Raw genomic sequence first — 18298 nt, 5'->3', positions numbered from 1 at the left:
ATTTTTTTATAGTAAATTTGGCAAGCGTCGATCATATTTCTCAGGGTAAATGATGTGCAGGAATCAAATGAAATTGCTTTGGTTGAGTAAGCTTCTTCCTTGGCTATCTAATTAACTAGTGCTTTCATAATCCACAGAAAACCGCATGAAGTGCTGTTTGTCATAAGTTGAACTCTGGCAGCCTCGGTCCAAACGTTGCGTATGTGAAAAGCACTGATTACTATGTAAAATTTCTCTTTCTCTACCATGTGCAAATTTTGGGAGCCATTTTCAAGTTTGTTACGTTGTCACCCAATCTTATTTATTAGGGCTGCTTCTCCTAAGGCAATATTTCATATGCAGGAATGGCTGTTATGTTCGTGCTCATGGTCATTTGAAGTCGTTCCAAGGAAAAAGGCTTTTTAACTCTTTCTGTGTAAGGTATGCACCAAAAAAAAAAAAAAAAACTATGTAAATTTTCTTTACATAACATGCTTCTCTAAGCCTTGATCGTGCACATTGATTATTTTGTCCACTTCATTTTTGTGATCGTTTGCTCAATGTAGCTAAGACAATTTCTGGAAACTGCAACTTGTGGCAAATGGCAGCCAATTTTGTAGCTGTTTGTCAAAGCTCTGGATTATCAAATAAACTAAAACCTGGTATATGCTTTGAAGTGGTAGTGTTTGTGCCTTTGCTGTGAAGGGTTGGAGACAGGGCTTCTAGCTGGTAAAAGTATCTTGGTAGTGGTTTGCATTTCCTCATTCATGCTTTGGAGTTTGGATTTTATGTATTAAACTTAAAAAGTAATGTCGCTGTGTCTTGGCCAGGCCCAGAACCCGAAAAGCTTATTTATATTAATCTAGAATAGCTTTAGACCATGTTCGGTCCTTCATTGTATATGCTTAGGAGGCAAGCGGTAAAGCATAAGCACATATATTGGCCATATTTTCAAACTATCATGAAGAAACACAAAAAAGAATAAACAACAAAGAATTGCAAGGCCTTTTTTCTCAAAATGAATTTAAATATTTTTTTAAACATTTTAATCATTAATTGAATCTTTATTAATGTTTTTTTTAAGAAAATTAGTTGGAAGTTCATAATTTAATATTCTCCGTGGTTTTTTTGTATTTTTTCAATTTCTGGACTCTCTAGATTTTTCAAAGAAAAACTCAGGAAGGATATTTGTGACCTTGCATCAAACATACAAGCAGACACATGCACACATATGATACATGGTTTCATATATATGTGCAGTGTTATGAGAATGCGGTTGGTTATAGTTGCCTTAAAACTTGGCACCTAATGAGCCTGGTTAGAAATGAGTTCAGGATATCTATGAACAGGTATCATCACCCTTAATGTCCTTAAGTAGGTTCTCCAGTTGGTTGGGATTGTCTAGTAGTTAGTACCACCTAATCTTAGTAGTCAAAGGTGCGGCTAGGTGCCCGCCTAAGTACTTGGCACCAGGCTGATTGACTAGGCATCACATTTAGGTTGCACTGCCTAACAGAGCTGAATAGATGCCGATCATGAGATTTTTCCATTTTAATCTCAATATTTCTGCAGTTCACCATTTTTATATTATTTTTTTCCTTTTCTTCGGACCATGCCTTGCCTAGACTTTTTACTCGATCAGCAGCCTAGGCCAATGTAGCACCTTTTGTTACCGAGTGTAAGCACCTAATGAGCATGTTCAGCAAGAAAAGGGTGCCTACCCTATTTTTGGTGACTGCATCTTATCTGTAGTTACGATATCGTGGTTTTGCTGGAAGACAAGGGAAGAAGCAGAGGCTTAAAACACCTGAATGCAGGCTGTCATGCTTGTTCCTGTTCTTTTATCACAATGCACAATGTTGAGGATGAGAAGAGGCTTATCTATGGCCATCTATTTTTGAATGTAAAGAATCTGTTCAATAGCTTGAGACGACTCCAGATGATAGATTACTTCGGTATGGTCTACTATGAAAGCTCTCTTTGGGATTATCAAGGTTGGAGAACAACGCTACAGATTTGAACTAATGGAATGTTAATACAGTATGGTCTATGATGTAAGCTCTCCCAAGTGAAGTATTGACCCAAATGTAACTTAATCCTAGAGGACTTGGTAATGGATCGGCTAACTGGTTCAGGATCGCCCGATTCTGGACTATTGCTTACAGTGCCAAGTTAATTATTACCCAAGGTCACTAAGAAATAAATTAATAGTTGTTTATTTGAAAAGCATTAATTTTGTGCGTGCGTGTGTGTGTGTGTGTGTGTATATATTATATATATAGTGATTGCTTTAAGTAAATCTGCATGATATAGACTACACCAGTCTCATTTCCTTCCATTTCAAAGTCTTTTGGTGTTAAGGTCAACACATTTGATCTAAACTACACCAGTCTACATTCTGTTGTGATATTTTGAAAATGATATGATGTTTTTCTCAATTATTTGAAATTTTGAATTCTTAATTTTTGTATGATTGTGCCATGAGTAAAATTTGTATGATATAGATGCAATTTACATGATTTGATGTGTATTTACTCAAGCCCTTAGATGCTAAAATCAACATGCAGTAAAAGCCTAAAGGCAGAATTCATAACCTTAAAAAAAGGATATATCGTCTACTTTGAATTGAGTGAAACATGTTATTATACTGTTCATCATGCTTGCTTTAGCATTGGCCATTGGGTCATTCCATCAGTTGTCATATTATATACATACAACACCAACTCCAGTGAAAAAGCTTTCACTTTAAAAGCAGAAGGGGTAATGTTGTTTTGTTTGCCACATCTAATTCTTTCTCCTTATAGCTGCTATCTTGACACTTTAATTACTCGTTTTATATGCTCCAACTTATTATAAAAATGAAAAGTATGCACCATAAACTTTCCACTAGGGTTTTCATCTTCACTTTTACTATTTTTTTGCAGATTATTTGTTCAGATATTCAAGAATTTAACAGTGAATGTCACATGCCGCAACCCCCAAACAACTTTTGCATGAAGGTGTAAGTGCTTCTTTTGTACAATAGAATTTTTCCGTAGATCATGTTTTAATATATAGTTCATGATCAAACCGGCAAGTACAGAATCCAAGCAGTTGAGAATATATCCATCAGGTAATTGTGTTGGTTGAGTACTTCTAACTCATGTTTATCACTCCTTAGAGCACAGCCATCAGATCACATGAACTGATGCATTTTTTCCATGTTTACATAAGCATCTTTTGTGAAAATAATATTTCATTAGAATGTTTTTGTTTGTGTGTCATAAGCATGTTGGTATGTTTTGTCTTTGTGTCTGAATCTTGAGCTTCAGATGTATCTATTGTTAGATATTACACATTGCAAGAATTCACTGCTCAACTTTTTTACTGCTAAGCTTGAAAAAAAGAATCCTCCCATGGATTTTAAAAGCTTTTTCTTCTTGGCACTGCTGAGAAGCTGTTAGAGGGCAGGAAGATGATCGTCTTCTAATTTTCGTCCTTCACTTCTATTTTCTTTGTTCGATCTTGTGGACATAATTCATAACAATACCTAAGAACTTGGGGGCATGTAGGAATAAGAGGTGTTTTCAGATAAGAGTTGTGTTTTTAGGCCTTCAGCTACCTCTACTCACTTCTTACAAGAAAACCTAGCAACAACCTGCACACTCAATCCCTAATCCCCGATTAGAGCAATCTCTCATGCTGGGGAACACCCTTCCATTCGGTAATGGTAATTGTTGCTATCTTATTATTGTTTTTTACTTGTGCAATATCTCTTAAGATTTTGCTATGCTGACATCATTGATACCTATTTGTATTTTTAAATGGTCAAGTTCAGTATTTTATCAATAGAATATGATTATTAGGACCATTAAACTGTCACAACCACTAGGTATAAGGTTGACATAGGTAGTGTAGCCTAGTGATGCAGAAGGTTTGGCTAAGTTAGGTGGGCCAACCAAAGAGGGTTCTTGAAAAAGTAAGTTGAACATGACAACCTTATGGTAGGATTAGCTTGGACTGGGTGTTATTTCCACCCAAAAATCTTCAACAATTAGGTCCTCCTCTCCCTTTTCTTGAAGATATGTTGGTTTGCTATCGATGGAGCAATATCGTCAAATGATAGAGATTTTGGATAATGATTTCATCATTTAAGGTTCATCTAAGATTTCCTCAATAAGCAAGGAGTTTGTCCAAAGTATATCTAAGGGCACAAGGAAGGCTAAATCTTGCGTGGCCCATGTTTCTATCATTCTATGTTAATTGCCATCTAGAAAGATGTGTGGCAGTTTTCACATTGGACAGTTTTGGAGCTGATCTTCTGTTGGTGGAGATTCTCATTGGTATCATTGAATAGTACTACGTTCAAGTTGTTTTTTAAGACTCTCATGATCACCAACTCTTTGATAAAATTCTTGAAATAAAAAGGTCCCATTTGTTTGTTCAAAACTCATCTTTAAAGTTTGCTGAGACTAAAGATTGGAGTTGATCAAGGCTAAAAGCATCCTTATTCAATGTAAGATTCCAAGAGCAACATTGATGGTGGAAACTATGTGTCACAGTTCCAATAGGATGAGGCCAATTGCATGATGTGGTGAAAGTGTCTAAAGATGCATATCAAAGGAAGACATCCTTGGGGCAAAACTGGATCAGATTGGACCTTTGATCCAGACACTAGATCCAAATCCAACACTTAAAACTATCATATTAGGCCACTTATCAGATCAAATTAGGTCTCTTATCTAGATCGAGATTTAAAACTCAAATCCAACATCTAAACTGGATCAGATTAGACCCCTAATCCAGATGTTAGGTTCAAAGTCAACATCTAATATCTAAACGAGCTCATATTTGGCCTCCAATATAGATTCCTAGTTCAAAATCTAAATCCAACATTTAAAGTAGATTATATTTCGCATTTGATCCAAGTCACAGGTCGAAAACCCAAATCCAGCAACAAAAGTGGATCATATTAGACCTTTGATCCAAATTGCATAGCTCAAATCTGAATTCAACACCCAATCTAGGTTAGATCAGATCGCCAATGCATGTGATCTACAATAGGATCTAAATGTGGTCGTTCATCCAAATGCTCATCTGATTATCTTTGATCCTTGCCAAGAAAAAGGTGATTTCTATTATTTGAACAATTTATGATGTTCAACTATTTTTTGTATGGTGTTGTCAAAAGATCGACATAAACTTTTGCTTCAAAGATGAAGACGTCCATGTGTTAGAAGATTATCATTGATGTCCCCATTAAAAGATTTTGTATTGAAGATTTCATATTTAATAATTGCATACATGAAAAGTTGAAACCTTTATTTTTTAGATAAAGATCCATTTTCATTACATTGTCTTTTGAACTTGTTTATGGAAATGTTTAGAAACCAATCCAAGTCATGTCAAAAATGGATTATGAATCTAGACCCTGCCTTAAATCCAAGTTCAACATCTAAATTGGATTAAATTAGAGCTCTGATCCTAACACTATATTCAAAATCCAAATTCAGCACCTAAAACTGATCCGATAGACCTTTGATCCAAATCCTATTTCCAAAATCCAAATTCAACAATTTAATCATATCAGATAAGACCTTTGATCTAGACCGATATTTAAACTCAAGTCCAACATCTAAACCATATCAGATTAGACTATTGGTCCAAATGTTTGGTTCAAAGTCCACATTGAACATCTAAACCAAATCAGATTATGCCTCTGATCCAGATACCAAGTTCAAAATACAAATCCAGCATTTAAAGTAGATTACATTTTGTGTCTAATCCAAATCACACGCCCAAAACCCAAATCCAATGACAAATCGGATCCGATTAGACCACTGATCTAAACTGCGGGTGCTCAAATCCGAATTCAACACAAAAAATGGGCCAGATCAGACCTCTGATCCAATGCATGTGATCTACAATAGGATTGTATATGGAAATATTAGGAAGAGCGTCTACCATAGCAAGGCCTATGAAGAAAGGGAATACACAAGGTGATGCAATCCATTCAAGTGGAAGTGGAGTTTATCCAGCTCCTTTAATATGTGTTGTGGGACAAAACCAATGGTTAATGAAGGAAATTATCATGTGACAGGCAATGGCGATGCCCATGTTAGACTCCTTAGGTGGTATTTTGTGCTTACATGACTCTTGCATTAGGAAACCCATGTAGGAGTTGCTCAACATGAAATCAAATCAACGGTTATACAAATACAACCATCTTTTTTTTTTTTTGACATAATGAAGAAGGCCCTTCTTGTCATTTTGAAGAATTTCTTGGAATAACCAAATGCAAATCCAAGAGTTTCAGGATCAGATAAGACCACTGATCCAAGCCCACTTCTAGCGGCAAGTGCAACAATTTTCGGATCATATAAAACCATTGATTTGGGCCCACTACTAGTTTCAAATCCAACAATTTTCAGATCAGATAAGACCACTGATCTAGATCCCCTACCTGATTCCATTCCAATTTCTAGATCAGATAAGACCACTGGTCAAAGCCCATACCAACATCCAAGTCCAACAATTTTTGGATCAAATAAGACCGTTGATCTAGTGTCGCCAATGTTTTTGCTTATATTTTGGTGAAATTGGCCTCGAATTTATCTAGTTTTAGGTTGTTTTTAGGCTTTTGAAGTAGGTAGGTCTCATTTCAAGGAGAAATTTGAAAGCTGTTGGAGGATCTTGAAGTCTTATCTTAGAAGCATTGTGGAACAAAACCAATGGTTAACGAAGGAAATGATCATGTGAGAGGCAATCACGATGCCCATGTTAGATATCTTAGGTGGTATTTTGTGCTTAAATGACTCTTGCATTAGGAAACTCGTGTAGGAGCTGCTCAACATGAAATGAAGTCATCAGTTATACAACTACAACCATCCTTTTTTTGTTGACATAGACAAGAGGTCCCTTATTGTCATTTTGATGAATTTCTTGAAATAACCGAATGCAAATCCAACAATTTTAGGATCAGATAAGACCATTGATCCAAGCCCACTACCAGCAGCAAGTGCAACACTTTCAGATCATATAAGACCATTGATTCGGGCCCACTACTAGTTTCAAATCCAACAATTTTTGGATCAGATAAGACCACTGATCTAGACCCCCGACCTGATCCCATTTCAACAAATTTCTAAATCAGATAAGACCATTGATCGAAGCCCATACGAAGATCCAAGTCCAACAATTTTTTGATCACATAAGACCGTTGATCTACACCCATTTCGACATCGAAGTCCAAAAATATTCTTGATTTTTGTGCAAAGTTTACCTTTTTGTGTAGTGCCACTTTTTTCGTAGGTTTTGTGGTGTTGGAAGCTTGTTTTGTCTAGTTTCTGTTTGATAAATGCCTTCTGTAGCAACTCTATGAAACTATTAGAATGGTTTTGGACCTGTTTGCGTCCTTGTTTGCAATGCAGTCTCACTTGTGTTTTTGCTTAAATTTTGTGTGAATCATGTGTTCTTAGCGTGAGATTTAGCTGGTTTTAGGTTGTTGAAGTAGGTAGGTGGCCTCGAGCATGTGCATCATTATCTGGCATCTTTTTGAAATGCATGAAAGGGAGGAGATGACTGCACAGAGAAATGAGAGAATTGTTGGAGGATATTGAAGCCTTTTCTTGGAAGCGTTGCGGAACAAAATTAATAGTTTACAAAGGAAACAATCATTTTAGAGGCAATGACAATGCCGATGTTGGACTTCTTAGGTCAGTTATACGACTACAACCATTGTTCTTTTGTTGACGTAGTCAAGAAGACCCTTATTGTCATTTTGATGAATTTCTTGAAATAACCAAATGCAAATCCAAGAGTTTCAGGATAAGATAAGACCACTGATCCAAACCCACTTCTAGCGGAAGGTGCAACAATATTTGGATCATATAAGACCATTGATCCGGGCCCACTACTAGTTTCAAATCGGATAAGACCCCTGATCTAAATCCCCTACCTGATACCATTCCAACAGTTTCTAGATCAGATAAGACCACTGATCAAGGCACATAGCAACATCCAAGCCCAACAATTTTCGGATCAAATAAGACCGTTGATCTAGTGTCCCCAATGTTTTTGCTTATATTTTGGTGGAATTGGCCTCGAATTTATCTAGTTTTAGGTTGTTTTTAGGCTTTGAAGTAGGTAGTTCTCATCGTGCGCTTGCATCATTATCTGGCTTTTTTGTGAAGTGCATGAAAGGGAGGAGATGACCGCAAGGAGAAATTTGAAAACTGTTGGAGGATCTTGAAGCCTTATCTTAGAAGCGTTGTTGGACAAAGCCAATGGTTAACGAAGGAAATGATCATGTGAGAGGCAATCACGATGCCCATGTTTGGTATCTTAGGTGGTATTTTGTGCTTAAATGACTCTTGCATTAGGAAAATCGTATAGGTGCTGCTCAACATGAAATCAAGTCATCAATTATACAACTACGACCATGCTTTTTTTGTTAACATAGTCAAGAGGTCCCTTATTGTCATTTTGATGAATTTCTTGAAATAACCAAATGCAAATCCAACAATTTTAGGATCAGATAAGACCACTGATCCAAGCCCACTACCAGCAGCAAGTGCAACACTTTCCGGATCATATAAGACCATTGATTCGGGCCCACTACTAGTTTTAAATCCAACAATTTTCGGATCAGATAAGACCACTGATCTAGACCCCCTACCTGATCCCATTTCAACAAATTTCTAGATCAGATAAGACCATTGATCGATGCTCATACCAAGATCCAGGTCCAACAATTTTTGGATCAAATAAGACTGTTGATCTACACCCATTTTGACATCGAAGTCCAAAAATATTATTGATTTTTGAGCAAAGTTTACCTTTTTGTGTAGTGCCACTTTTTTCGTAGGTTTTGTGGTGTTGGAATCTTGTTTTGTCTAGTTTCTGTTTGATCAATGCTTTCTGTAGCAACTCTGTGAAAATATTAGAACGGTTTGGACCTGTTTGCGTCCTTGTTTGCAATGCAGTCTCACTTGTGTTTCTACTTAAATTTTGTGTGAATCATGTGTTCTTAGCGTGAGATTTAGCTGGTTTTAGGTTGTTGAAGTAGGTAGGTGGCATCGAGCACGTGCATCATTATCTGGCATCTTTTTGAAATGCATGAAAGGGAGGAGATGACTGCAAGGAGAAATGAGAGAATTGTTGGAGGATCTTGAAGCCTTTTCTTGGAAGCGTTGCGGAACAAAACTAAAGGTTTACAAAGGAAAAAATCATTTTAGAGGCAATGACAATGCCGATGTTGGACTTCTTAGGTCAGTTATACAACTACAAGCATCGTTCTTTTGTTGACGTAGTCAAGAACCTTATTGTCATTTTGATGAATTCCTTGAAATAACCAAATGCAAATCCAAGAGTTTCAGGATTAGATATGACCACTGATCCAAGCCCACTTCTAGCGATAGGTGCAACAATTTTCGGATCATATAAGACCATTGATCCGGGCCCACTACTAGTTTCAAATCCAACAATTTTCAGATCAGATAAGACCACTGATCTAAATCCCCTACGTGATACCATTCCAACAGTTTCTAGATCAGATAAGACCACTGATCAAGGCCCATACCAACATCCAAGTCCAACAATTTTTGGATCAAATAAGACCGTTGATCTAGTGTTGCCGATGTTTTTGCTTATATTTTGGTGGAATTGGCCTCGAATTTATCTAGTTTTAGGTTGTTTTTAGGCTGTTGAAGTATGTAGGTCTCATCGTGCATGAAAGGGAGGAGATGACCGCAAGGAGAAATTTGAAAACTGTTGTAGGATCTTGAAGCCTTATCTTAGAAGCGTTGTTGGACAAAACCAATGGTTAATGAAGGAAATGATCATGTGAGAGGCAATCCCGATGCCCATGTTAGGTATCTTAGGTGGCATTTGTGCTTAAATGACTCTTGCATTAGGAAAATCGTGTAGGTGCTGCTCAACATGAAATCAAGTCATCAGTTATACAACTACAACCATCCTTTTTTTGTTGACATAGTCAAGAGGTCCCTTATTGTCATTTTGATGAATTTCTTGAAATAACCAAATGCAAATCCAACAATTTTAGGATCAGATAAGACCACTGATCCAAGCCCACTACCAGCAGCAAGTGCAACACTTTCCGGATCATATAAGATCATTGATTCGGGCCCACTACTAGTTTCAAATCCAACAATTTTCGGATCAGATAAGACCACTGATCTAGACCCCCTACCTGATCCCATTTCAACAAATTTCTAGATCAGATAAGACCACTGATCGAGGCCCATACCAAGATCCAAGTCCAACAATTTCTGGATCAGATAAGACCGTTGATCTACACCCATTTCGACATCGATGTCCAAAAATATTCTTGATTTTTGCGCAAAGTTTACCTTTTTGTGTAGTGCCACTTTTTTCGAATGTTTTGTGGTGTTGGAAGCTTGTTTTGTCTAGTTTCTGTTTGATCAATGCTTTCTTTAGCAACTCTATGAAAATATTAGAACAGTTTTGGTCCTGTTGCGTCCTTGTTTGCAACGCAGTCTCACTTGTGCTTTTGCTTAAATTTTGTGTGAGTCATGTGTTCTTAGCGTGAGATTTAGCTAGTTTTAGCTGGTTTTAGGTTGTTGAAGTAGCTAGTTTGCATCGAGGGCGTGCATCATTATCTAGCATCTTTTTGAAGTGCATGAAAGGGAGGAGATGACTGCACGGAGAAATAAGAGAATTGTTGGACGATCTTGAAGCCTTTTCTTGGAAGCGTTGTGGAACAAAACTGAATGTTAACAAAGGAAACAATCATTTTAGAGGCAATGACAATGCCGATTTTGTACTTCTTAGGTCAGTCATACAACTACAACCATCGTTCTTTTGTTGACGTAGTCAAGAAGACCCTTATTGTCATTTTAATGAATTTCTTGAAATAACCAAATGCAAATCCAAGAGTTTCAGGATCAGATAAGACCACTGATCCAAGCCCACTTCTAGCGGCAGGTGCAACAATTTTTGGATCATATAAGACCATTGATCTGGGTCCACTACTATTTTCAAATCCAACAATTTTCAGATCAGATAAGACCGCTGATCTAGATCCCCTACCTGATTTCATTCCTACAATTTCTAGATCGGATAAGACCACTCATCAAGGCCCATACCAACATCCAAGTCCAACAATTTTCGGATCAAATAAGACCGTTGATCTAGTGTCCCCAATGTTTTTGCTTATATTTTGGTGGAATTCGCCTCAAATTTATCTAGTTTTAGGTTGTTTTTAGGCTTTTGAAGTAGGTAGGCCTCATCGTGCGCTTGCATCATTATCTGGCTTTTTTGTGTTGTGCATGAAAGGGAGGAGATGACCGCAAGGAGAAATTTGAAAACTGTTGTAGGATCTTGAAGCCTTATCTTAGAAGCATTGTTGGACAAAACCAATGGTTAATGAAGGAAATGATCATGTGAGAGGCAATCCCGATGCCCATGTTAGGTATCTTAGGTGGCATTTTGTGCTTAAATGACTCTTGCATTAGGAAAATCGTGTAGGTGCTGCTCAACATGAAATCAAGTCATCAATTATACAACTACGACCATCCTTTTTTTGTTGACATAGTCAAGAGGTCCCTTATTGTCATTTTGATGAATTTCTTGAAATAACCAAATGCAAATCCAACAATTTTAGGATCAGATAAGACCACTGATCCAAGCCCACTACCAGCAGCAAGTGCAACACTTTCCGGATCATATAAGACCATTGATTCGGGTCCACTACTAGTTTCAAATCCAATAATTTTCGGATCAGATAAGACCACTGATCTAGACCCCCTACCTGATCCCATTTCAACAAATTTCTAGATCAGATAAGACCACTGATCGAGGCCCATACCAAGATCCAAGTCCAACAATTTTTGGATCAGATAAGACCGTTGATCTACACCCATTTCGACATCGATGTCCAAAAATATTCTTGATTTTTGCGCAAAGTTTACCTTTTTGTGTAGTGCCACTTTTTTCGAATGTTTTGTGGTGTTGGAAGCTTGTTTTGTCTAGTTTCTGTTTGATCAATGCTTTCTTTAGCAACTCTATGAAAATATTAGAACAGTTTTGGTCCTGTTGCGTCCTTGTTTGCAACGCAGTCTCACTTGTGTTTTTGGTTAAATTTTGTGTGAGTCATGTGTTCTTAGCGTGAGATTTAGCTAGTTTTAGCTGGTTTTAGGTTGTTGAAGTAGCTAGTTTGCATCGAGGGCGTGCATCATTATCTAGCATCTTTTTGAAGTGCATGAAAGGGAGGAGATGACTGCACGGAGAAATAAGAGAATTGTTGGAGGATCTTGAAGCCTTTTCTTGGAAGCGTTGTGGAACAAAACTGAATGTTAACAAAGGAAACAATCATTTTAGAGGCAATGACAATGCCGATGTTGTACTTCTTAGGTCAGTCATACAACTACAACCATCGTTCTTTTGTTGACGTAGTCAAAAAGACCCTTATTGTCATTTTGATGAATTTCTTGAAATAACCAAATGCAAATCCAAGAGTTTCGGGATCGGGTATGACCGCTGATCCAAGCCCACTTCTAGCGGCATGTGCTACAATTTGCCGGATCATATAAGACCATTGATCCGGGCCCTCTACTAGTTTCAAATCCAACAATTTTTAGATCAGATAAGACCACTGATCTAGATCCCCTTACCTGATTCAATTCCAACAATTTCTAGATCAGATAAGAGCACTGATCAAGGCTCATACCAACATTCAAATCCAACAATTTTCAGATCAGATAAGACCATTGATCTAGATCCCCTACCTGATTTCATTCCAACAATTTCTAGATCAGATAAGACCACTGATCAAGGCCCATACCAACATCCAAGTCCAACAATTTTCGGATCAAATAAGACTGTTGATCTAGTGTCGCCAATGTTTTTGCTTATATTTTGGTGGAATTGGCCTCGAATTTATCTAGTTTTAGGTTATTTTTAGGCTTTTGAAGTAGGTAGGTCTCATCGTGCGCTTGCATCATTATCTGGCTTTTTTGTGAAGTGCATGAAATGGTGGAGATGACCGCAAGGAGAAATTTGAAAACTGTTGGAGGATCTTGAACCCTTATCTTAGATGCGTTGTGGAACAAAACCAATGGTTAACGAAGGAAATGATCATGTGAGAGGCAATCACGATGCCCATGTTAGATATCTTAGGTGGTATTTTGTGCTAAATGACTCTTGTATTAGGAAACTCGTGTACGAGTTGCTCAACATGAAATCAAGTCATTAGTTATCCAACTATAACCATCCTTTTTTTGTTGACATAGTCAATATGTCCCTTATTGTCATTTTGATGAATTTATTGAAATAACCAACTGCAAATCCAACAATTTTAGGATCTTATAAGATCACTGATCTAAGCCCACTACCAGCGGCAAGTGCAACAAAATTTCCGGATCATATTGGACCGATGATTCGTGCCCACTACTAGTTTCAAATCCAACAATTTTCGGATCAGATAAGACCTCTGAACTAGACCCCTACCCGATCTCATTCCGATAATTTCTAGATCAGATAAGACCACTGATCGAGGCCCATACCAAGATCCAAGTCCAACAATTTTTGGATGAGATAAGACTGTTGATCTACACCTGTTTTTGTAAGATTTTGATGTATATCCCCAAACCAACAGATGAAGTCTTGAGGAGGTGCGAGAAGACGAAAAGTTTAATAGGCTGCTCGAGAAGAGAGGGCGAAGAATAATGGCCGTGGGCTTGGTGCCTGCCGCTTGTCATTAATATATACTAATTTGTGTTACAAGTAAATACACAAAGCAACAATAAAAATTAGAAATATGACATCGCTGTGGTGAAGATGGGTGGGGTATAACTTGACCCGAACCATATCTTAACAGCCCCCCTCAAGTTGTGCATGAGGTTTGATCATGCACAACTTGTTCTTCAATTCCCAAAAATGATGCCCTTTGAGACCCTTGGTAAATAAATCAGCCACTTGTTGAGACGTGGATATATAAGTTGGAACAATCTCGTTTTCCTCAACCTTCTGGCAAATGAAGTGTTGATCAATCTTTATATGCTTAGTGCGATTATGTAGAATAGGATTGAAAGCAATCTTGATTGCACTTTGGTTATCACAAAATAGAGATGATTGAGCAATGGGAAGAGAGAGTTTCCCAAGAAGATGATGCAACCATGAATAGGCGCCGAGCATGAGATTTTTCGGTTTTAATCTCAATACTTCTGTAGTTCACCATTTTTATATTAATTTTTTCCATTTCTTCAGACCATCTAGGCCCTGCCTAGACCTCTTACTTGGTCAGCAGCCTGGGCCAATGTAGCACTTTTTTGTTACTAAGTGTAAGCGCCTAATGAGCATGTTCAACAAGAAAAGGGTGCCTACCCTATTTTGGGTGACTGCATGTTATCTGGAGTTACGATATCATGGTTTTGCTGGAAGACAAGGGAAGAAGCAGAGGCTTAAAACACCTGAATGCAGGCTGTTGTGCTTGTTCCTGTCTTTTATCACAATACACAATGTTGAGGATGAGAAGAGGCTTATCTATGGTCATCTATTTTTGAATGTAAAGAATCTGTTCAATAGCTTGAGACGACTCCATTTGCTATAAAAATGAGCTATTCAAAGGCTGGGGCCACTTCACATGTTATGCTAAGTGTGTCATTTATGCTTGGAGGCTATAAATGGTTTATTAGGTATTAACATTCTTGAAAAGGAAATAAAATTTTAATATGATACAGCTTGTGCTTAGCTGATATGGTTAAACTTTGAACATTGGCAAGACTTTGCTTGTTTTGAATCCAGGAGGGTGTGTTTTAGTGTAATGTTGAAACCATGATTACTTTCTGATTGACAGGGGAGTGCTCAAAGTCTTCACCAAGTACAGGCCTATCAACGCGTGGCAATCATTAGGTGCTTTCCTGTTGCCTAGCTTGAAAGAAAAAAGGAACAAAAAGATTAGCGTGCTTGTTGAGATGGAATGCAATGGTTAGTAGTTCACTAGGTCCCTCTAGAAAATACCAAAGTGGAGTTAAAGGAGGAGGCTGTGATCTCCTGTAAAGGAAGAATATGCAAATTAAAAATAGGAGAAGCCAAGTTGGTTGGCTTTAAGTTAGGGCATTCGACAAACTAGAAGAAGACCGTGAAATGGTTCTCTTTTTCATTATTAATTGTGTATTGTTGGAGCTCTTGTCCTGTAATGAAATTTCAATGGAGAAAATTTTCATGCCCTGAAATTCCCAATGCATACCTTTGTTTCACTTCATCTAATCAACAGTAAGTTTCTCACATCTTATGTTGAATTTGAGAAAGTTTCTTTCTATTTGATGCTTTGTTTGTCCTTGAAATTGCATAGTATTTTAGCTTCCCATTTGTAAAGCACTCCAATTTGTGGGAAGATAGGAGGAACCGATCCAACAGCTGGAACGTGTCCTGAATAATTGTTATATATTGTAAGTTATTGACTTGTCTGCTTCTGCTCTCAAGCATTAGGAGATGTAGGTTGATATCCAACTGCTGGCGTTCCTTATGAATTTAAAATTGGATTTGCTTTCAGTTTTCTCTGTAGGGATATGACTCATGATAACCTAATTGGGTTTAATGGACTTATTAGGCTGATTTTGTTGTATTTTTAGGCCAATAACTGATTTTGATGAACTCACTTTCCACTATGTTGATTGTATTGCCGTCCATGTGGACCATGTCAAACGACAGGTATATTCTATTATTTCTGTTGCACTTTGTGTTTGATGCTTGTCTGTTGCTTGATTATGTGAAACTACAGTCTGGAGGTGCACAGATGCAACCTAGTTCAACGCTCTCGGTATTCCAGAATGGTTCCGTGGGACATCAACCTCTGTCGCTAATCAAGTAGAGCTCATTATGATTTTTGTTTTAACATATCTGCTTCAATTCCTGAAGTACATATCATTGTCACATATATCGTGTACGTGTATTATATGGTGAGGAAGTTCTCAGCTATAATACGAAAAAATTGTAAATCTTGTTAAATTTTTAAAAAACTTAAAACATTTAATAAATCCTGAAAATCATAAAAAAATAAAAAATAATAAAAAAATCCAAAAAAACTTGAAAAAATGGGCATAGATGATGGCTTTAATATTGTTTTCTCATCAAATATAAATGTTGTGCATAGGATCACCAAACATAGATGTTGATTGAGGATGGTTTTGGAAAAGGAGATGTCTATTATTTGAACAATTTATGATCTCCAGTTATTTTGTGTGTAATGTTGTCAAAAGATTGATATAAATGTTTGAGTCAAAGATAAAGACATCCATGTGTTAGAAGATCATCTATGATGTCGTTGTTAAAAGATTTTGTATTAAAGATTTCATATTTAATAATTGTATACATGAAAAGTCAAAAATTTTATTTTTTTGACAAAGATCCATTTCACTACAATGTCCATTGATCTTGTTTACGTATGCCAACATCCATTTTTAATTATTTATGTCTGTCCAGCCTTCTATAACTCATGCTAGTTAGAGCTTGTCGAATTGAAATCAATTTAAAGATGATTCTGCTCTACCCTTTCCCGTTTGAATGGGAATTTTGTTTAATGTCTTATTTTGTGTCAATAAGAGAAGTGAAATGCACATCTGAGAAGGCAAGCAGTAGAAGCTACTATGAACTGACAATTGAGATATGCTTACAAAAGAAAGCATATGAAAAGGAAAAATCGTTACTGAAAACAAGAAACAAAGCAGTTTTGGTGGTTGAGTTCTAAAATCTTTCTGTGGTGAAACCGGGTGTATAACCTTTTGTTGGTTTCTAAACTTTCTCCACTTGCTCATGGTTGTTCAATTATCTGGAAAATTACCAATGGCCTGATTAGTTTTATTTTAATCTGTTATTATTCGTTATTCATGAAAACACAGCATTGTATATGGAAATATTAGGAAGAGCGTCTACCATACCAGGGCCATTGTTACCAAAACTGGTTTGGGGAGCACAAGGAGCAAGTTGTTGATGCTGTTACATTGAAGACTCTGGACTTTGTGTGTGGTATTCAGCATCTGTGTTCCGCTTAATGCATATTTTTTTCGTGATCACGGGTATAATGGTTGGTATTCATCTTGTTGGATCTGCTTTATCGACGTTGGGCCTGGCATTGATCGGTTCTATTTGATATTTCATTAAGTTGGATATACCCTCATTTGGATCCATATCTAGTTTGAAGTTTATGTGAGATCTTTTTTAGTAAAAAGGAAACGCTTTTGGTCGAAGATGTCATTGACCGGCAATACCGTCTCATATCGAGACTGGGCACCCATTGGTAGACGGCGGGAGCAGACCACCACCAATAGGCGGAGAGCGGTAAGTAGATTATGCATTGGCCATCAATGATGGCAGCCGAGGTACAAGCACCTCTCTCTCTCTCTCTCTCTCTCTCTCTCTCTCTTTTCATTTCCATTAAAAATGAGGGCTGGCCAATGAGGGCTGGCCAAAAAGCCCTCTGTTTTCAGGCCTGTTTTCTTTTCATTTCCTTTTTCGATTTTGATTTTTTTTTTTCTAAATATCAATTGACGACGGATTAAGTAGTCGTAAGAAATTTTTTTCTCACTATGGCCTCTTCCGTTGTCGAAGGGCATATGACCTTTTGCCGAGGAAACCTTGGAGAGGTTGTGGCCATTGCTTGTGGGGACAGCCTAAGGTAGTGCTGTGGTAAAAAAATTAGGACTGGTGTGGTGATCCTCTTGAACTTGTGGTTTTACGGGTTCAATTCTGGATGTTGACATAGTTGAGAAACAAACTGAAGCCACTCATTGATCATTTTATAAGCACAGGTAACAATAGAGAAGTTTCCGTAACATATTCTTTGTAATCAAGTATCAAAGAACACTAACAACGAGCAATTTAAATGGTGGTGCATCCTAAATAATGAAGGAAACAACTACTCTGTAGGGCAACGCGCAATTTAAATGGTGGTGCATCCTTACAGACAAATCAATAATGAAGGAAACCTAACTCCGATTTTAACAAATGAAACCAGTAAAAGCTCATTCTATGAAATGAAAATTCTAGGCCATGCAACTTTTCTGTGCATCACAATATATACGCTTTATGCAGTCATATCCGAGTGTATATAAATATATAATGCACTACTCACATCCGAGTAGGTGGTTAGTTTTAATTTTGAAAGGTAGCTTAGTTGTTTAAATATGATTACTAAAATTATGTTCGATTAGTGTGATCGCCACAATATTATTTTCTCAAGTTTGCTGATTGAACTAATCTTTTAGGGTTGAACAGACAAACTGAAGTAATTACTCATGTGAGTCTGAATGCTTTAAAATCTACGATCCTTCGTGAAAACTTTACGTGGAACATGAGTATC

The 18298-nt window shown here is 37.2% G+C and overlaps 1 protein-coding gene across 3 annotated transcripts; it reads left to right on the top strand.

Annotated features, from left to right (window-relative positions):
- The first annotated feature begins 150 nt into the window (after positions 1–150).
- LOC116245419 (replication protein A 32 kDa subunit A) lies at positions 151–17172 on the top strand. 3 transcript variants are annotated; one of them, XM_031616976.2, is made up of 6 exons: positions 151–224; positions 343–420; positions 2904–2980; positions 14795–14850; positions 15573–15651; positions 15722–17172. In XM_031616976.2, the coding sequence occupies exons 3-6, from the start codon at positions 2939–2941 to the stop codon at positions 15809–15811; spliced, it is 267 nt and encodes an 88-aa protein (XP_031472836.1). In that variant the 5' UTR covers positions 151–224; positions 343–420; positions 2904–2938; the 3' UTR covers positions 15812–17172. The 3 variants fall into 3 exon arrangements, 1 of the variants encoding a protein (XP_031472836.1); XR_004170520.2 differs by lacking the exon at positions 14795–14850; XR_007572259.1 differs by lacking the exon at positions 14795–14850 and having other exon boundaries at positions 15573–17172.
- The last annotated feature ends 1126 nt before the right edge of the window (positions 17173–18298 follow it).

The sequence above is a fragment of the Nymphaea colorata genome, unplaced genomic scaffold (assembly GCF_008831285.2).
Source record: "Nymphaea colorata isolate Beijing-Zhang1983 unplaced genomic scaffold, ASM883128v2 scaffold0659, whole genome shotgun sequence".
NCBI lineage: Eukaryota > Viridiplantae > Streptophyta > Magnoliopsida > Nymphaeales > Nymphaeaceae > Nymphaea > Nymphaea colorata.
The sequence above is the reverse complement of the archived record's forward strand: the minus strand, read 5'-3'. Positions and strand labels throughout refer to the sequence as shown.

Coding starts and splice junctions, on each gene's coding strand:
- LOC116245419 (XM_031616976.2), top strand. CDS start 2,939: ATGTCACATGCCGCAACCCCCAAACAACTTTTGCATGAAGGT. Junction 2,981..14,794: donor AACAACTTTTGCATGAAGGT/GTAAGTGCTTCT, acceptor TCTGATTGACAG/GGGAGTGCTCAAAGTCTTCA. Junction 15,652..15,721: donor TGGACCATGTCAAACGACAG/GTATATTCTATT, acceptor GTGAAACTACAG/TCTGGAGGTGCACAGATGCA.